At 43.4% G+C, this 21594-nt stretch overlaps 1 protein-coding gene across 1 annotated transcript in view; it reads left to right on the forward strand.

Annotated features, from left to right (window-relative positions):
• The first annotated feature begins 384 nt into the window (after positions 1-384).
• Kcnn2 (potassium calcium-activated channel subfamily N member 2) overlaps positions 385-21594 on the forward strand; it is a 137905-nt gene continuing 116695 nt past the window's right edge. The window contains exons 1-2 of the mRNA XM_055622702.1: positions 385-1724; positions 2318-2413. Of these exons, the coding sequence (XP_055478677.1) occupies positions 441-1724; positions 2318-2413 (1380 nt within the window). The 5' untranslated portion in view covers positions 385-440. The remainder of the gene's footprint in view (positions 1725-2317; positions 2414-21594) is intronic.

Genomic DNA, 21594 nt, shown 5'->3' on the forward strand with positions numbered 1-21594 from the left:
GCTAGCCGTGCTGTCTCGCGTACCTCCAGGGCGAGAGGGCGGGAGAGTGGCTCGGGTTTCGCACCGTTCTGGCGCCTGCCCCATGACCAGGGTGACCAGACGTGCTGCAGTGCCCCAAGCAGGTCATTCGGGCCAGCGTGTCCCGCACCAGTCAGGGGGCCGCCGCCATAGAGCGAGAGGCACAGCTCTCGCTCGCTCTCTCTCTTCCACCTCTGCAGCCCGCCACTGTGCATGGGGGAGCTCAGTCTTTCCAGCCATGGTACCGGATGCACGCGCTCCGCAGGTGGAATCCCCGCCCTCGAGGGCCCTCACCCCGGCCAGAGCCGGCCTGCGCCACCCCGGTTTTCACTCCGCAGACTCCCCTCCCAACCTCTCTCACATACATGCACCCCTAAGCCGCGCGCGCCGCAAACTCAGTCTCGGTCCCCGCAGGTGATGTCATGCCCATTGTTTTGGTGCGCCCAACCAATCGGACTCGCCGCCTGGATTCTACCGGAGCCGGCATGGGCCCTTCCTCGCACCAGCAGCAGGCGTCCCCGCTCCCGACCATAACGCATTGCGCAGGGTGCACCACCGCCTGGTCTCCCTGCAGCTTTAACAGCCCTGACATGGAAACCCCATTGCAGTTCCAGCGCGGCTTCTTCCCGGAGCAGCCGCCGCCACCGCCGCGCTCCTCGTACCTGCATTGCCAACAGCAGCCACCGAGCCAGGACAAGCCGTGCGCGCCCTTCGCGCCCCTCCCGCACCCGCACCACCACCACCCGCACCTCGCGCACCAGCAGCCGGGCAGCGGTGGCAGCAGTCCATGCCTCCGGTGCAACAGCTGCTCCTCCTCCGGTGCCCCGGCGGCGGGGGCGGGGGCGGGGGATAACCTGTCCCTGCTGCTCCGCACCTCCTCGCCCGGCGGCGCCTTCCGGACCCGCGCCTCCTCGCCCCTGTCGGGCTCTTCGTGCTGCTGCTGCTGCTCGTCGCGCCGGGGCAGCCAGCTCAATGTGAGCGAGCTGACGCCGTCCAGCCATGCCAGTGCGCTCCGGCAGCAGTACGCGCAGCAGCCCGCGTCCGCCTCCCAGTACCACCAGTGCCACAGCCTACAGCCCGCCGCCAGCCCCACGGGCAGCCTGGGCAGCCTGGGCTCCGGGCCCCCGCTCTCGCACCACCACCACCACCCGCACCAGGCGCCCCACCAGCACCACCAACCCCAGGCGCGCCGCGAGAGCAACCCCTTCACCGAAATAGCCATGAGCAGCTGCAGGTACAACGGGGGCGTCATGCGTCCGCTCAGCAACTTGAGCTCGTCCCGCCGGAACCTGCACGAGATGGACTCCGAGGCTCAGCCCCTGCAGCCCCCCGCGTCCATCGTAGGAGGAGGCGGCGGCGGCGCGTCCTCCCCGTCTGCTGCCGCCGCCGCCGCCTCGTCCTCAGCCCCGGAGATCGTGGTGTCTAAGCCGGAGCACAACAATTCCAACAACCTGGCGCTCTACGGAACCGGCGGCGGAGGCAGCACCGGAGGCGGCGGCGGCGGCGGCGGCGGCAGCGGGCATGGCAGCAGCAGCGGCACCAAGTCCAGCAAAAAGAAGAACCAGAACATCGGCTACAAGCTGGGCCACCGGCGCGCCCTGTTTGAGAAGCGCAAGCGGCTCAGCGACTATGCGCTCATCTTCGGCATGTTCGGCATCGTGGTCATGGTCATCGAGACCGAGCTGTCGTGGGGCGCCTACGACAAGGTACCGACTTTCGCCCCCGAAAACCCTGAGAGAGCGGGAGCCAGTTGGTTGGGATGGGCTCCGGCGGGAGCCCCTGGCCTAAGAGGTGCCAAGTGTCCCCGGGATCATCAGGCGTGCCTGCTATAGCGGCAGGAGCAGCTAGGACGCGCACCCTAGTCCGCTGGGGAACTCGGAGAGGAAAGTTCTCCGGGTGCTGAGTGTCCAGCGCGTTTAGGCACGTTAATAAGTGGCTCCTGGAGTCCGTGGGAAAAGCATGATTTGTTCCTCTCCTGGTGCTCGGGTTTCGGAGGCATCTTTCAACTCAATGTGCTTAAACTCTGGAGCAACTTCCCTAGGCTTTAGCGAGTCGGGTGCCTTGTTTCAGCCCCTCATAGTGCTGACCCCTTGCCCAAGCCTCTAGTTTTCTCTTGCTCCCTGCTCCTCTTGCTGGGCTTTGTGGCCAAATAACCTCCATCCCAGAGCCAAGACAGATTGTCCCTCTCCTCCTTCTCCTACCTTCCTTCAGTTCAGGTCCACGTGCTGGAATTGACTCTCCTGACCTGGAAGGTGGTTGAAAAGTGCTTCCTTCTTAAAGTGTTTCATCTGTGTTGCAGGCGTCGCTGTATTCCTTAGCTCTGAAATGCCTTATCAGTCTCTCCACAATCATCCTGCTCGGTCTCATCATCGTGTACCACGCCAGGGAAATACAGGTAACACAGGCTCCGCTGTTTTTTTGTTTTGTTTTGTTTTTAATAACCAGAAGCCATGCAGACAGCTTAAGGGGAAAGCAGGATTGAGGGGCCTTTTCCAAGCCGCTGTGTCCTTGCTCGAGGTTACAGAAAACTCATGGACCGTTAGCTCGGCACCTGACCTGTCCATTCGGAAAGTTAAAAACAGAACGAGTCAACACAGCATATCAGCATGCATTTGATAAAGTTTTAAGAATATCCTCAACTTCTTTTGTTCAATTCAATCCCACCAGCCTCGTGTTTTTAAAGAAAAGATAGACACGACCCTGAATCCCTGCAGCAACGTGTGCTCTTGTTTGAGACACCTTTTCTTAATGAGTAAATCATTAGATTGATCTTTTCAAGCTTAGAATTTAGAGGAATATTTTTAAGCCATAATTAGTCATTGGTGGGTCTATGAAACCTACAGATCTGGGCTGCCTTTGAACATGAAATGTTGTCTGGATTTGTCAGGCAGTTTATTGTCGATTTAACTTTTTTTTTTTTCAAATTAGTAATTACTAAGTTACAGAAAAGATAGAAGAATTCAGTTTTAATGACTGTCCAAACAGAATAAAGATACAGCTAACAAGAAGAAGAAGAAGAAGAAGAAGAAGAAGAAGAAGAAGAAGAAGCAGAAGACCTTTTGTTTCCTTGTTTGTTAAAACTTTGAAAAAGTATGTTTTTGAAGGGATGTCTACAGAGAATGAGGGTAAAATGAGAGGGTTTTTGGAGTGGGTAATGGTAGAAAAAGGCTGAATTTTAAAATAGTAGAACAGTATACAGATCCTTCTTCAGTGCAGCCCTCACAATGGTGGCATTTTGAGATTCTTCCAGACGTCCCCCGAGGTACTCTACTGTGCCCTAAACCTGAGTCATTTCGACTTGAAGAGAGGAAGATAAAGAATGATCCTTTGACTTGGTTTCCAGATAGAAACAGTCTGGGGAAGTGAATAGCCTTGCCAGGTCAGGCGGTAAGAGGCCCAACTTGAATGCAGGCACTGCCTTCTCAGCTTCCTCTAGGCTTCCTCCTCCTGGGCCTTGCTGCTCAGCAAGAGTCCTGCAACACTGAGAAGACTATTTGTGCTTTACCTCCAGACACAGGAGTTCAATAGATGAATAGGCTAAGTTCAGAATGGTTCTCTAAGATTTTCTTATAGGTTCTCTAAGATTTTCTTTAGGGACCAGAGTGGTTTTGTTCAAGCCATGCTCAAATGAGAGACCTTGTCAATTGTGTTTTTATTCATTTTAAGCTTCCCTAGTGCTCACCTTTACTCTGAAAGCACATAGCTGAACAAGCAACCATGGGGTGGGGGTTGCTTGTGTTATCCTCAAGAGCAAGGTGTCTTTTTAAAAAACACAAACTTTTCAAGAATTATGGAGAAGTTTTTGACATAACTCAGGTGTAAGAGGAGCTGCTTAGTATTTATTGCTTACGTGTCCTACAATTTTGTTATAATGTAATTTTTAAAATGCTACCAATAGATATAAAATATTTTAACAGATTAGTTAATGCTTGAAACATTGCCTTCATTGGGTGATCTGTGCATATCTGTCATGTTGACTAGATAAAATGGCACAGCAAGGAAAGCTGGGACAAGGGACTAGCCCTCTGGAGAATACATATAGTGAACTTATTAACTTCACAACACAGACATCAGGAGATACTGGGTTTTAAAGCTGGGTTTATTTATGATCTATGTGCCACTGTTGAACCTGCCATCTTTGCTATGGTAACTCCAAGAGAGAGGTCTGGGTAATAATGTCTAGTTATTTTGGATACAGCTTTAACAAAAATCACTGTTTTTATCAAGAGGATTTTTTCTTCCAATATTCTTATCTGCAGTACTTCCTTAAAATGAAATAAAATGGTCTGGAGAGCTGGCTCAGCAAAGTAAGAATACATACTGCTCTCACAGACAACTGAGTTGGGGGCCCAGCACAACTGCTTGTTACTCCAGCTCCAGGGCAATCCAATGCCTAAGCACCCATGTACACACACACACACACACACACACACACACACACACACACACACACAGATGCACGATTTAAGATGTAAAATCTTTTTTATTTTCCCTAAATTCCTTTTAACAAAATGAAAAGTGATAAATTTACAAGTAAACTTGGAGCCAGTAGTCAAGAAGAACCTGAAAAAGTAGAGCCTTCTCATTTGTCCAGAGAACATACTACTTTAAAGTTTGGAGGACTATGATCTTTATGGACAGTTAGTAGCAGTGTGCTTCTTTTAGTGGTATTCATGTCACTATGGGAAGAGTATATTTTTTATATAGTTTTTTTTAAGCTAATGGACACTTCAGATTTTATTATAAAGAAATCCAAATATATCAGTTTATCTCTGAGGTAAGGCAGTAAGCACAGGGGCTGTGCTGGCATTTGGAGCATGTCCTTGAATGTAAGATATCAAAAGTGACAATTTTTATTTTATTTTATTTTATTTTATTTTATTTTATTTTATTTTATTTTTTGTCGTACAAGTATTGGGTTAGTGACAGCTAGCCAAGGTGAGTTACTCATGCAGGATGTGATTTTCTACTGCATTCAGAAACGGTGTTTCAGCTGATGTCCCGACATTCTGTCTGTGAGAATCGCTTAACCAAGCCTGGGGAGGTCCTGACATTTTCATGGAGAACCCTGGAAAGCAAGGCTCAGTGTGACCTTTGATAAAATGTTTATACATGATGTGGCAACAAAAAATGATTCAGGTGACTCATGGGTAGAAGTGCTTGGATTAAAATAGTGTGGTGGGGAGGATTTAGAAGAACACAGCACAGCACTTTTCAGCTATAGGGTCATTTTTCAGTACCACAGACAGCTCAATGCATGGACTGCATATATAGTTTATTTCATTAGTTACTTTTACTCCTAACAACCAGAAATGAAATTATTATTATTATTATTATTATTAGTCAGAATGCTTATTTAGAATTCAACAGAGTGGGAGAAATTCTGCAGCTAAGTAGATATTGGACTTTTTCAGATGCATATTTGGCTTTGCTTTCTGCATCAATCAGCAAATCCAGAAAAGAAAAAGAAGTGCAGGAATATAGTGAATATATAAATAAACCAACTTTAATACTTGCCTCTGTAATCATCATCTTTTGACAAATGCAGTTGGCTTTAAGGATTGTTATTTATCCAATTTGAAATTATTTGTGATACTGTGTAAATAGCTTTCTATCTCGTGTCTCAAGGTTAAATAAGAGGAAAAGCAGAAGCATGATTTCAGAGATGTTTCTTTTTGTTCTCACCCCTGCAGTCGGGCTGAGGATTTTTTTTTTTTTCAGAATAAATATAAATGAAAGTCTTATCCTTAAGGAAGTCTGAATATAGATTTCATTTAATCTTTTCAACTTTATCTCTGCAGCATTTTTTTCTCATGGAAACAAGTTTAGTATAAAAAATGAGTTATTTAATATTTTTAGATTTGCCAAAACAAGACTGCAGTGTGAGGAAGGGAGCCCCTTGGAGTGCAAATGGTCTTTCTGGACTTATGGAACGCAGAGACTGGCAGGTCCTCTACTTTAAATTGGAAAGTATTTTTTTCTTTGGTAGTATAATTACACGATATATAGCACCAGGGAAACATTTAGCTTTCCTTGGATCATTTATAATGGAATTCCTCTGCATTTCTTTCAAATTCAGTTTTCAGAGATAGATTATGTAGTTCTATAGCTGGAAAGATTGAAATTCAGATTTCTTTTTACTTGTGAACCATAGCCCTGCAGAGGAGGAGTGCTTGCTGAGGATGGGGTCTTAGTGACCTGCCTGTCTTCTGGACAGCTGGGCAGGATTGACATCTCACTAGCTGGTAGGCTCTGTGTGCTTCCTGTAATGGAGGAGACATTTGCTTTCTCACTTCTACAGGGAACAAGTGTATGCTCCCAAACCATGCCAAAATTACCCCATATAGTCATTGTTGTTTTTACAAAGTAACAAATACACAACGTAAAAATAATTCCAACAGCACAGAAGGACAGGAAAACTGGGAAGTTACATTATATGTCCACTCAGTCTGTCTCACAGAGGTAACTGCTTTTGCATGTCTTATGTGTCCTTTAAGAATTTCAAAATTAAAAATATTTGGAAGTAGCGATATACATATATAACTTGCTTTTATTCTGTAATGCATTTCAGAGGTGTTTCCTTCCCATCAGTACCTAGTGACCTGGCTCATTCTTCTCTTGCATGGGGTCCAATCCTATTTTTTCATGTGCTGAGGATTGCTGTGTCAGCCCTGTAATGAGTGCTGATGAATAAGTTGGAGTTTTCTACTTAAAAAAAAAAATACATATATACATGGGCTTATTTGCATCTATTTTGTTATATCTAGCAGACTGTCTATTATTTAATGTCCCTGAAACTGAATAATCATCAAAAAGGTGTGATCAGAAATGAGCATTTTAAAATTTTGTCTGACTTTGAACATTTTGAATGAAGTTAGGGATGGTGAAGAAGGCTGAGGAGTTAGAAATTATCTTAGGGTCTGTTGTGGCTATGACATAAATGGGAGATGTGGCTGCAGAGTGATGATTTGGCTCCACAGATGCTGGGTGGGAAGCTGACTTGCTCTGTCATGTGATTAGCAGCTCAGTGGCTGAGTTATATCACCCACAACCTCCCTGTCAGTACCAATGACACTCTGAAGCCTTTTGACTGTTTGTATACCGTAGTAACGAAATCACTCAGGACTAATTTTCCCCGCCTGCACGTGTAAAGATCTCTGCATTATTAATGGGTGTGACACTAAATAACGTGATCCTGGTGTGTTTACAGAGCAGCATCACAAATGAATGGAGAGTAGAGCTTCAGGTTTACCACTAGTGCCTTTGCCTGACGATCTGTCCCATTTCGGAGCCACTTTGTGTGCAGCTGGAAGGAAGGGCCCCTGAAGGCTGTCATCATCCCAGACCACACTTGGCAGAGGAGACTAAGGAAGCCTGCGTTGAGTTAGTGCCAGGGAAATCACATTTGGTCAGGATGTGGGTTTATGGGCTTCTTTTAGAGAGGATTTCTTCTCATTAGGGAATAATATGTTATCCGTTACTTTGAAAATGTATTTCAGCCCGAACTTCCTCAAGGAATCTGTTTATAAGGTGAGAAAAAGCTTACATGGAGAAGACAGATGTCAGTCACCTTCTAGCATGGGATCCTACCCAACATAAGAATGTCCTTTATGACATCTTGATAAAAGTTTTAGCCAGTTGCTGTGTGACCATTTTTGTTGGCAGGTTGTTGGCTCCAGCATTAAACAACAGTTATAAAAGTTTGGAAGGGGTTAGAGACAGGTTCCTTTGTGTTAAAGTGAAGGCTGGCCTTAGTTCAGTCCGTGATCAATGTTTTGAAGTTTTTCAGTCAGGCATGGCTATACAAATCTGTTATGTCAACACTCAGGTGACATAGGCAGGAAGATTACTGTTGAGTTCAAGGCCAGCTTGGACCACATAGTGACTTTAAGATTAGGTGGGGATACACAGAAAACTCTCATATCAAAATATATGGAGAAAAATACATAAAATAACAATAATAAAAATCCAAGCTTTTCAAATACAATGGTAAATAATATGGAAAGGTCCTTTTCATCATAGTGCTGGCACTCCTAGTGAAGAAAGGAGAAAATAGAAATACTAAATAACTAAATAAAGCCGTGGATGTCTTGTAAATGCCATGATAAGGAAAAAGAAGATGAGCTAGGAAACTGGTGATCAAAGATGCTCTGTACAGACAGAATGAGAAGGAAGGACTCTCCAAGGAAGTGGTATTTAAACTGGGACCCAAAAGGAAAAGAATCAGCCAGTATTAAGAGAGTCTGTAGTAGCAAAAGCATGTGAAGGATCTGGTGACTAGGTGGAGTTTACTGTGCTAAGAAACAAGTGTAGCCTAAGCAGCAATGGATTGGAACCAAAGAAGGTCTGAAGGGGTACAGGGACTTGCTACGGAACCCGCTTAAGGCCTTGGTAAGGACTTGCAGTAGTTGTCAAGTCATTGAAGTGTTTAAAGTAGAGGAGACTCATGTTCTAACTTAATGTTCCAGAAGGGTTATTTTATTTTACAGTGAGGGAATTGGCCTAGAAACTACATAGCAGTCTTAGCAAGCTGTGGTGTAGAGAGAAACGGTGCTCACTGGCCTTGGGGTATAGTAGTAGTGATGAGAAGTGAGATCATTCAAGACCCATGTTGGAAGTAGAACAGACTTTTTCATGGATGTTAAGTGCTTGGCAAGGCAAGTGCCAATGAAGAGATCACTTCTGGGGCTCAATCTAAGGCAGTGGAGTTCATGGTGTGGAAAAGAGAGCCATCTTTATCGCTCTCCTGCAACTGCAAAGCAAGGTCAGCAATGACCTTCAACTTGCCAAATCTAAAAAGCGCTTCTGCTCCCCAATTAACAGAGCTAAGCAATGAACAGATCTGAGAAGATTTGCTAGCCATAGTGGTACAGTCTTAGGATCTCAGATGCTGAGGCAGAGGATTACAAGTTTGATTCCTGCCTGCTTTATATATATGCAGAATTAGTGCCAGCCTGGGCAACTTAGCAATACCCTGTGTCACAAAATACAAGAACTAGGAATATACATAGCTGAGCAATAGCGTGCTCGCTTGCCTGGCAGCCAGAGCAGCACCTTCAGTTCAGGCCCCAAACAAACAAAATAACAAACAAGACAAAACAAAGATTCACACTGAAGGATAGAAAATGGAATGAATGTAATATATTTGAAATTATACTGTTTACGTATAAATATATGCATATATGTATGTATGTATATCTATATGAGAATCTGAAGTCTGGAAGAAAGGTTTGTACTTGGAATTAAACTTGGGCATCATCAACATAGACTGTTTAAGCCACAGGAACTGGTGAAATCACTGAGCGAGAACAGTCAAATGAGAAGGCTGCGAAAGTGATCAGATCATTTTCTGACATCTGGCGACTGTGTAAAGGAGGAGCTAGAAAAAAAGAGAGAAGGAGCCACCTTTGAGGTGGAGGGGGGCGAAATGGGGGCGCTAGAAGAGATGAGCACTTTGCACAGTGTTGAATTGCTCAGCTCTGTTAATTGGGGAGCAGAGTGCATTTTAGATTTGGCAAGTTGAAGGTCATTGCTGACCTTGCTTTGCAGTTGCAGGAGAGCGATAAAGATGGCAAACTGTAATTTCCAGTGTAACAGAATAAATTGATTCTTTCCCATTTAAACATTGCGTAGGTCCCTCTAAATGTCCTCACAGTTAACCAGTACTGGCTTTGTTCTTTGAATATTCCTCATCAGGCTTTGACTGTCCAGAAATCACATTCGTCTGGATGTACTCCGTTTTGGTGAATTTCTTCTGTAAAGAGGTCAGAAATGACCCAGTGAATCCAGTCGGGAATACCAGAAGAGGCACCATAGTCAGCTGTCCCTGATCTCAAATGGCTGGGCTTCATAGAAACTGTCATCAAGTGAAACTTATAAAATCATGATTGGATGAAATGATTGACTTTATATTTTCAGATGTTAGGAAGCCATGTGTTGGTTTCATGGCAGTGTCTCAGCTTGCCGGTGTTGCTTGAGTCAGAATTCTGGTGTTTCTGTGACAGGTTTCTTCAGGTTGTATGTGGATGTGTGTGGAGTTAGCCTGGCTACTGTGTCTGTACTGGGGTTGTGTTCTGTGGCAGCAATGGGGCCTATCAGTGGATCTTCTTGGGAATGCATGCCTGCCACTGACTCATGAACCTCCTTTTTCCTAGTTTTAGACTGGCAGAAAGTTTTAAGAGTGTACTTTTGAAAACCATGCCCACAGCATGAGAGAGCCATGGCCGAGGTCAAGAATTAGGCCTCACTTTCTTGTTTACCACCTGCTTGTTCATCAGTGATGTTTAGTTCAGCTGTTCAAGTAATAACAGTTCTGGGTGTTTTAACCCCCGCCACCCAATCTCTCTACTTTTGCTACAAGAATGCCATGAGGACTTGTCTGTTCTCTTGATGAAAGCCACATATTTTAAGTGAACTGCAATGTCACGGTTGCCCAGCCTATTAACGATATCCAAGGACACTAGGATGATTTACTTCTAATTTTAAGCATTGACATATGCTTCATGACCTAATACCTTTTCTTTTAAAATTTTTTTTCTTGTTTCCCTCTAGGCTATACGATTAATAACTACTCGTGTTGGAAAATTAAAAAGCATAGAAAATATAAAAAAGGGCTACAGATTAGCCATCCCAGCATCCCTGAGGTTGTAGTTTTTCTGTTAGACTAAGGTAGCTGGGTATGTATTTGCTATACAGCCCTATAAAAGTAATAAGTTCTCTTGATGTATTTTTATTTTCTTTTTGATGCCATGCATGTTCTCAGTAGCTGTTTTCTCCCTTCCATGGAGATGTGATCAGCTGAATTATTTTCTATATTTTGGGATTCTTAAAAAAAGTCAAACACATTTTTAAAAATAAGTTTTTTTCCAATGCCTTCAAATATAAACTTTCTTTGAGCATCTCTGGTGATTTCCTAAGGATCAACTATCAAGGGAGCAGTTATGCAGTTAAAGGATGTGTAAAGCTGTCTTACAGAATTATCCTGTCAAAAGCTTTTGTCACCCCTTTTATTACTGGAAGTACTTACAAAGGATTTCTTTAGGTGCCAACGTAGCATGCTCTGTTTTCTGACCCAGTGTAGCAGCAAAGCTTTTTAGTATTGTCCTGTGTAAGTCTAAGGAACTGTTTATATATTTAGAGAGCACACACACATTGCTTATTCCTCCACAGTCAAAGCTTACATAGTGAAAGCATTATTTGAAAATAATTATTTGAAAATAATGCTTCCCCCCCAAACTCTATAATTTCTAAATTTTTCTTAATAAACCTGCCTGATGAATACAACATCTGAATATCTTGAGTTGTTTACTGTTCTTGCAACATAGTCTCTTGGCTTTGTGTCCTGCCTCTGGAGCCAGGCAGTCTGGATTCCCTCCAGGTTCTATCACTAATTAATCATGTGACCTTGGACAAGTAGCTGAATTTCTCTGAGGTTGAGTTTCATAGTCTGTGAAATGGGGATGGTGGGGTGCCTGCCTCACTAGGCAGTGAGGAACATTATTAAGGATTTTGTCTAAGTGGATTCCATTCTGATTGTGAGGGAATCCTTTGAGGACAAAAGGAAGCCAAGCATGCCTTTTGAGGTTGGGCTTCCCTATCTGTAAATGAGCTGGGCTAACAGTTCTGACCCACCCCTAGCTTGGCTTCCTCCTGGAAGCAAGCATAGCTAGCGCTTTCTGCACTGAGTTAACTCCTTCAGGCTGCACTGCTGACTCCATCTTCCTCACCACTAATTAGGACCCAAGTGACTTAAAAGAGTTAAGCAGGCACTCTGAAAAGTAAGCATAGGGAATAATTTGGATAATGGAAAATTCTGGCATTAAACCCCCGCTGGAAGGAGGGAGGTAGAAAACAGCTCCAGGCAAACACATACACTTCAGCAACTGCTAGTACCTGGGTCTGTGATCACTGTGGGTCCACAAGTTATTTAAATTGGTTATTTAAGGTTATTTAAAGTAACCCCTGCACTGACTTGACTTCTAGTGTGTTTCCACCCCCAAGTGCTTGGAGTATGGTGGTCTGAAGGAATTATGGACAAATTTTGGGTGAAACATGACCCATGATAGCTCAAAATGTCCTGTCTTCAGCAACAGGTTTACTTTTAATCAGTAACTCGATTTATCACCAGATGAGTGCTTGTTATGCCAGATGCTGGTTTTGAGCAATGCCCCTTTGTTGGTTTACTCTTAGACTTTGGGTTTTAATTCATGGGACACGTTGAGGTTTAAACTTTGCAAACTTTGAACTTCAACATGTATACGTGTTCTCATCGTTCAATTTATGCACCGGAAACTTTTACTTTGCCTTCTTGAATATTCTGAGCATCTTTGCCTAATTATGTATCTATCAATAATGGCTGTCTTGTGCCAAAATGAGATTGTTTCTAAATAATTTGTCTATTTGGATATGGGTATACATAGGGATTTGAATGTTTAGTTACTCAGTATTCTTCACCTGTCAGGAGGCATTCATGTTTTATGAAAAGCCTAATAAATATTTGCATATTAGTCTTGGCAAGAGTATACTTCACTTTTATAGGAAAGTGTGCTTATTACAGGTTTCATCTTGAATAACGATGATTTTTTTTCTTAAATTATCTATTGCTATGAAAGCTACATACTACATGAGTACTAATTTTTAACTGAGTAGTTCAGGAGACTTTGGTCCAAGCATTGAATTTATGTTTTATGGTCACAGAATATTTAAAGCACCTGAAAAATAATGATTAGTTTATATGCTGATTAGTTTGAGTTGTCAACTTGACATACTTGGCAAGAGGGCACTTCAGCGGAAGAATTGTATGAATCAGATTAGCCGTGGCTATGTCTGAGGCTCATTTTCTTGATGGCTAGCTGGTATAGATGGACCCAGCCCACTGTGGGCAGTTCCATTTCTAGGCAGGTGGTCCTGGACTGTATAAGAAAGTTCACTGAGCATGAGCTAGGAAACGAGCTAGTGAAGAGCATTGCTCTTTGAGTTTGGCTTGAGTTCCTGCCCTGATCTTCCCTCAGTGATGGGCTGTTATGTAGCCATATAAGCCCTAGTTTCCTCCCCTAGTTGTTTAATCACAGCCACAGGAAAGCAAGCTAGAATAGCCTATTATGGTTGACACTGTATGTGTATGGAGTAAATATAAAACTGATGGACATGGGATTTTTTTTTTTAGATTTGTTTATATAATGATCTGACTGCATGTATGCATGCAGGCCAGAAGAGGGAACTAGATTTCATTATAGATGGTTATGAGCCATCGTGTGGGTGCTGGGAATTGAACTCAGGACCTTTGGAAGAGCAGACAGTGCTCTTAATGGCTGAACCATTTCTCCAGCCTGGACGTGGAATTTGTAGTTATGCTTTTCAGTATCTGGTACTACTAAATATATACTCAAGCAAAGCTCATATGGGAAATTTATTCTTTGTGAAATTAGTTATATAGTTTTGACACTGGAAATTTTGGTTTTTAGAGCTTGCAACTGGTAACTTTTCATATGTAAAAGGAATCCCATATTTGGATCAAGTTCTCATATCAAATATTTTGAAAAAATACATATACACATATGCATACAGGTGAATACTCCCATATATACATACATGTGTACAAATATACATACATTCCCACACATAAGTTCTGCACGTTACTGCTTTAGACGTTAGCAGACAGCTTATGCCTGTTGGTGACACTGTGGATTTCAATGCTGTGAAAATATTTTGGATTGGTTTTTCTTTTTCTCATTAGTATTTTAGTCAAATACTTAACTATTCTCAGCAATATCAAAGAGGATATTTAATGAATATGTATTTGAGCAGACTACCAAGATTTAAGCAAGTGATAAAAAGAGGAATCTCTGATATGCTTATTAATAAAAAAAAACACCAACAATATTGTATTCATGAATGAAATCTATTTTTTTTCCATTCTTTGATTTGGTATTCACATATTCCTGTGGATCTGTGTCATTCAAAAAGGCTCCCTCTTCTCTCTTCATTTCCTTTTTTTTCCTTCAAGATATCTCTTTTACTGTCTCCCTTTATCCTTTTGACAATGATTATCCTTTTCAGCTGTTGAGTTTTGACCACGTTGTGCCTCTCATCTTTAGGATATGTCTCCTGAGTATCCCTTACATGGGAGGACCAGCATCCAGCACACTTGCTGTCATGTTCACTGTGTCGCTTAGTCTGATATGGGGCATGGAGATTGCTCTAGTACAGCCTTTTAGAAGTATTTTATCTATTAAGTGTGTCTTGTTGGAGTTTTATACAGCTAACCACAGAAGGAAGGAGGGCATGTGTTTCAGACTTAGACCATAGAACCCATATTAGAACAACCTTGAAGGATCACCGTGAATAGATAGTGGGCTAGCCTGAGCTCTGCATCAGGAAACCTTCCCTGTACAAAAGTAGGAACTCAGGTGGCCACAGCAACATGCCATGTGTGAACCGAGAGAGTAAACTTGTTTTAAGGCTCCAAGCTGTATGTATGGAAATGGTGTTCAACAACACGGTAAGCAGTGGGACCCTGAGGCTGCAGATACTTTTGTGGGATACATTCTGGCTGCATTCCAGGCTGAATGCTAGGTTTTATGCTTTTGTCCCTATTTCCTTCGTTTTCTGTTGGCCTGCCTGCATGAAGACCTGTACTTTCCCAGTGGGATCCAAGCAGCTGATGACAGTCCCCCATTTTCTTAGGAACAGTGGAGTGCTACAAGCTCCTCCTCATTAGCAAAACAACCAAAGGAGCAAGTTTTGTGTGGAGCCTATTGGCACAGACCTGTAATCCCCTACTCAGGAGGAGCAAGCAGTAAGAGTTCAAAGCCTGTCAGGGTTAGTGAGTTTAAGGCTAGCCCCGGCAACTTAATTGAGATGCTATCTCAAGTAGTAAAACGAGTAGGGGTATAATTCAGTGGTAGAATGCTTGCCTAGCACTGTGAGGCTTTAGGATCAGACTCCAGTAAACTCTCTCTCTCTCTCTCTCTCTCTCTCTCTCTCTCTCTCTCTCTCACACACACACACACACACACACACACTCTCTCTCTCTCTCTCTCTCTCACATACATACACTCTCTCACACACACACATACACACAATTTTAAAAATCATATTTAGGCCGTTTATCTAAGGAAGATTTTTGAGGAGCAACCTGTAACAGGTTCTCCACAGCCCTTCCACTTGGTGCGCTTGCTCGCAGCCTCTCCACTTGTTTTCATTTGGGAATATTCTGGGGAAGCACATGTTGTGTTTTGAGACTACTAACGATGTCAGGATTCCCGATCTGCCTTAAGGGACTTGCTGAGTGTACCTAATGATCTGTGCCCCCATCCTCCCAGGGTAGAAAAGTAGGCGCAAACATAACATGTTCCTGTCATGGTGGATTGCATCTGTCGTATGTACTCGCATTGATGTTGAATGTTGAACCCAATGTGTGGAAGTGATAGATACCACCTAACTGGGCCTGTCACTACCCAGCAGGTGCGGTTAGCAACACTAAGCAAAAACCCCTAGAGGACTGTGTAGAGGAGAAACCCAGTGTTTACCTTCCATGTACATAGCCACAGGTGCTTTGTGGAATGCAGCACACTGAGGACTGGGGCTCTGGGTCCTCAGAGATTCGGGTTCACTCCTGTGTGATCAGGGGAAGGCACTGTCCCCACCCCCAGCCTCATTTTCTTCATCTGTAGAATGGAAATGACTGTGCCTCTCATCGTATTAGAAGCCATGATACAGTGTTTATGAAGAGTTGACACAGCACCCAGCATATCACAGGGCGTAGGAAATTCTCACCCCTCCTCTTCTCCCATCATCATTTTAAAGCAAAATCTAGAGTCTCAAGTTCTGGAGGAGCCTACAAGAGGTTTCTAATGGGATATATTTCAAGGGAGCTGAACCAAGTTTTCTTAGGCAAGGATAAGGGGCAAAGGGAGCAAATTATTTGATTAATTAGTGCAAAGGTTGGCAAACTGAAGTCCTTGCCTCTTGATAAATCTGGCCAACCTGTTTTAAAAACTAAAGTCTCTAGCACATGGCCCCTGCACATTTAAGGGGAATGGGATATTGCTGCATTTTTGTTTTGATAACAGAAACTAATAATTGCAACAGAGACCATATGGTGGGCAAAATAGAAAACTACTTACTCTCTAGTCCTTCACAAGAAACAGGTTACCAACGTATAGGTTAAGGAAGAATCAATGTTAGGATTGTGCAACAGAGTTACACGGCAGGTTAAAAAATCACGCCACACAACTGGTTCCAGGTTTATTAAGGGAAGGGTGAAGGGGTCACAGAGACTGTCTCTGGGCAAGGTGGGAGAAAGAGATTGGAGGGGCTTCGAGTTCTATTACAAGGCAACCTAGAGCATGCGCAGGTAGTTTGTAGGTGGTCCATAGGTGGCCTCACAGATGCATGATATCCTGTTCATCAGGTCCCTTGGGGCTGGCCATAGAGATGCCTGCTTATGGATCCCCAAAATTAACAAAAACAAGCAGCAATGTGGCCAAATAGCTTCTGCCTTTGCACCAAATTGTCTTGTTCTTTTGGCTCTGTCTGGTCTTTCACACTAAGGTATGGAGGGTCCAGCATCAGGAGAAATGTAGCTCTCTGGGTGTAAGGCCTCTACCATGTCCTGAGTGCTCAAGCTCTACGGTGTGAGGCGAAATGCTATTGTTAACCAAGCAGGAATACAATGGCTGTGTGACCGTGTTTCTGGAACATTGGAATTTCTAGTTAGAGAGGCCTGAGAGGAAAGATTAGTCTTACCCCATCGTGATATTGTGTAACTCAATCATTCAAAAACCCTTGCCTGCGGCTAGGTACAATGTTCATGCCACTGTTAGTATAGCTGGTCTCATTTGGTCAGGGAAACGCATGTGCTTATATTTAGAACCTCTTTTCTAGTTGACTGTTTGTAGTCACAAAGTGGGAAGTAGCAAAGAGTGTTTGTTTATCTAATTTCCTATGGTCTGGATGTCTGCCAGCACGTATGCTTTATTAGTTTGCTTGCTGACTTCTGTTCCTACTGGTTAAAGGCATGTTTCACAGAGATAATCTCTTCCACTCTCCGCCGACTGCTGAGCACTCCCATTGGTGCTGTGATTCCTCCAGGGCTGTCCCCCTGCCCAGCTAACCTAGACTCTCCATTGAGCTTCCTTGCGGCCTCTTACATTTGGTCTTGGGGAAGGACGCCGCTCACTGCCAAGGGCCTCAGGGAAGACTTTCTTCTCCTGTCCTACTGGATCACCACTGGCCCCTATGGCTGTTTCCTCTATAGGATCCATGTCATCATGGTTGCTCCTGTAAGCAGAAGCAGCATTTTCATGCTGGCTCTCAGGTTCTCCTACAATCTCTACTGTATTTATAGTCAACAGGAATTTTATATTTGTACTACTTATATTATATGCTTTTCATGTAGCCTGTATCTTAATACACGGTACATATTATGACATATAATAATATGTACATATTTTATATATAATATACAGTGAATTAGATGTAATATATAGAAATACTATGCTGCATTCTATATTATATGCCAAATTTTATTAAATACTTTAGTATTCATCTAAGATTTTATAGTAGCTTAGAATTTCTCTTGAAACTGACTTTTTTCTTTTAGCCTCCTAAGTAACAATAGGGCCAGACTGAGGAGAATAAATACATTGAGGGCTTGGTCCCAAATAGGATAACTCTACCACCCCTCTATGGCTCTGGTTACATTGAGGAAGAAGGCCTGGGAAGAATGTAAAATTCAGAAGAAGGAGACAAGTTTTCCATGGACATGACTTCTGGATATGACATAGGCATTGCAGGTCCTCAATTCATGGTCTCACTGCAGCTGTGGTCATCTGCGCAAGACATGCACAAGATTGGGAACCTCAGCATTTCATCATGTATAAAGGAGGAACCTATTGGTTCCCATGCCTCCCTGAGGGATCACTGACAGTTTATAGGAGAAGGGTGTCATTTTCTTCAGTTATGTAGTGATAGTTGCCCTGCTGCAGTGAATTACTTCCCACCCACACTCCTCAAGAAACTCTAATTAAACTCAGTGGGTCACACATGATAAGAAGACGTGGAAAAGAGAGGGGGGCTTCTTGAGAAGAAGAATCCCAACAGTACAGGAGGGGCGAAAACAAGTAGTAGTCATTATATAAGTATATAGAGCTGTCAGGCAATACAAAATATTATGACAAACCAGTGTCCAGGGATGTCTTCTAATAAACAATAAAATAAAATTATACATACCCAGCATGGTCTGGAGGAGTAGGTTAAGCTTTTAGGGAGTTCATCTTGACTGTTGCCCTCTTCAGTTTTCATGTGTATTAGTCTCTAGTGTTTCCATCCTCCCTGTTGCTACTGCTGCAGGAAGGGCCTCCCCAAATCTGCTGTCACAACAATTTGACAGTGACTTGGTGGTTTCACTGTAACAGATTGCAGCATAGCATAGACTTTCCTTTCTAGACCTGGCATGATCTAGTCATGGATGTTCATCAACCACTCTTCTAGACCACATTCACTACTTCTTGAGCAACTGGTTGAGGTTCCCAAAGGAGTTTACACTGTTCCTTGCCCTCCGAGTAGTCTGGAATGCCTTTCTTCTTGCTTCCTAAAACTCTGCTGGTCCTTGAAATTTTATCTGGAGTCTACTCTTTCAGGAAGCCATCTCTGCCTTGCTTCACCATCTATTGTGATTTATCTGCTCTCCAAAACCAACCAACCAACCAGTTGATACAGGGAAAAGGAATCCCAAGGTGAAATGAAGGTTGATTGAAACACATTTCCCTAACACTGCCCCAGCAGTTCCTGGAAGTCTATTAACATTGCACAGCTTCAGTGTCTCATCTGTAATCCTGGGGTACGTGTGGCCTAACCCACAAAGCTACAAGAAATGAAGTTGCTTTTCGTACTGTTCTGGCTAGTTTTTATGTCATCTTGATACAAGCTAGAATCATCTGAGAGGAGGAAACTTCAGTTGAGTAAATGCCTCTGTAAGTCTGGGCTGTAGGCAAGCCTGTAAGACATTTTCTTAATTAGTGCTAAGGGTAGGCCAGCTCATTGTGGGTGGGGCTTCAGTTGGGTGGACCTACAGTTCTATAAGGAACCAGGCCGACCAAGCCACCAGAGCAAACTTGTAAGCAATATATTTTCATGGCCTCTGCATCAACCCCTGCCTCCAGGTTTCTGCTTTGTTTGAGTTTCTGCACTGACTGCTTTCAATGATGAGCTGTTCTATGGAACCGTGAGTGAAATAAACCCTTTCCTCCTCAAATTGTTTGTGGTCACAGTGTTTCATCACAGCAGTAGGAACTCTAAGCCAAGCTGTATGCTACAAACACTGTGATATGTTCTAGTGAAATAACGAAGCCAGGCAATCATTGTCAAATTGTTGTGACATCAGATTTGGGGAAGACCTTATTGCCACAGGGAGGATTGGAAATACTTGAGACGAAGCTAATACATGTGAAAACTGAGGAGGGCGACACATGAACTCCCTGAAAGCTTTACATGCTTCTTCCAGATAGGGCCAGACCATGCTGTGTATGCAAAATTTTATTTTATTGCTTATAAGAAGTCCAGTGCGAGACACAGCAGTCATACAAACTATTCTACTTGTGTCACCTTAGCCGTTATTAACCATGACCATCATGATCTGTTTCCCATAAGTATCTGTTGATGAGGCACTATGAGCCTCTGTTTAGACTGTATGGTGGTTAGTTCTGGGAGTTTCAAGGTAAGAAAGTGATGAAAAATACAAAATACAACGATGTCCTCCAGGTTCAACTAATGGGAGTCATTATTACAAGGGGACTTGTCAGACTCTGCCAGACTCACCTGTCAGGACAGATATCACATGTGAATCTGATGAGCACTTTCATGCCATGCTGTGTAGTCAGAGTCCATGAAGTAGCTTCTCCCATGTTCCCTCCAGGACATTGCGAGGTGGCTATGTAAATGATCCCTATGGCTTCATCTATGGAGTGGAAGCATCCAGCCATCCTTGCTCGTTTCCTTCAGTTTATCAAAGGTTGGTTGAGGATGTATGTGAACCAGGCCAGAGGAGGTGGAACGACAATCCAGTGTACCCAAAGGAACTTAACAAATGTGCCTTTTCTCAGCAAAACCTCTTTCTATGCTTTTGTGGGTTTTTTTTTTTCTTCATAATGTTTGGGATCATTAAAGAAATTTAGCTATATGAACTATTTGTATTTAGTTTGAATTTAAATGATTAAGATGAATGGGATTAGAGTCAGCTGTGACTGGCTGAAATCAGAGCTTTGGGTTTGTTTCTGCTCTATAGTTATATGAAGAGAGACAGGTTTTGTTAGACTTGGTTTGAGGAAATATAGGAATGGATCTATGTACATGCTATAGTTTATTTCAGAAGGCTGTGGACATCGAAGCTCTGATAGTGACAGGTTAGCTCTAGATAGTTCTGATCATGCAAAAAGAGGTGGAGACTTCTCCTTGGGCATCCTTTTTATTTTCATCCTATTTATTAGATGCCATGGTGTCTCCTAATGTGGCTGTTCCCTTGGATATCTTCATCTTTACAAAGTACTCTCTTGGCTTTTTCAGCACTCATTAAACAGGTGCCTTCTTCTCAGTGAAACCTTGTCCAGTTATATCACACACTCTCTTCTTCCCCTACCCTAGCAGCCTTTTTGGGTGTTTCTAGAATAACTGAGCTCTTAGCACTCATTTAATTAATCTCTCTGGATCTATTTTCCCCTTCCAAGGGCCTTCACACACTCCCTTTAACCAATAAATTGGCCATACTATGTCATTCTGCCATCCAGTGTTTTGTAGGACTAAATTAGTGGGAGGCAGGGAAAAAAGGCAATTTGCGTTGTTTCTGATAGCATGAGACTGTTTGGGTCTGGTAGCATGGCAGGGCTACTCTGTTCATGGTTCAAGTTCTTGTTTAGCCTGCAACAGTGTGGTAGCACTTACGGATCTAGATAACTGTACTTATAGTTTTGGATGTCCTTCATCTCTGGTTTCAGTGGAGAGCATATCCTTTACTTCCCCAACTCTTCTCAATCCTGGCATCATATGAGAGCTGCTGCCAGTTCTATCTCGGCATCAGAGCCTTCACTTTATTAGTGCTTTCTCTTTTATATGGTATTTGGGGCATCTTCTGTGTCTTTTATAGGATGGCAAAGATAATGATGAAAGAAAGTGAATATTCTTTTTTTTTTAATTTTATTTTTCTTTTTAGTTACATTTTGTTAACTCTGTGTCCCAGCTGTATCCCGCTCCCTCATTCCCTCCCCAACGCCGCACTCCCTCCCTGGTCTCCTCCCTGACCCTTTCCAAGTCTACTGATAGGGGAGGACCTCCTCCTCCCCTTTCATTTGACCCTGTTTTATCAGGTACCTTCAGGGCTGGCTGCAAAGTCCTCCTCTGTAGCCTAACAGACTGCTCCTCCCCGGGGGGGGGGGGTGTCAAACAGCCTGCCCTTGAGATCCTGTTAGAAATAGTCCGTGTTCCCCTTACTTTGGAAAACTACTTGGTTACTGAGCTACCACGGGCCACATCCGAGCCTAAGTTCTAGGTTATATCCATAGATGGTCCTTGGTTGAGTGT

Source organism: Psammomys obesus, unplaced genomic scaffold (assembly GCF_907164565.1).
Source record: "Psammomys obesus unplaced genomic scaffold, mPsaObe1.curated_primary_1811, whole genome shotgun sequence".
In the NCBI taxonomy this organism is placed as follows: Eukaryota; Metazoa; Chordata; class Mammalia; order Rodentia; family Muridae; genus Psammomys; species Psammomys obesus.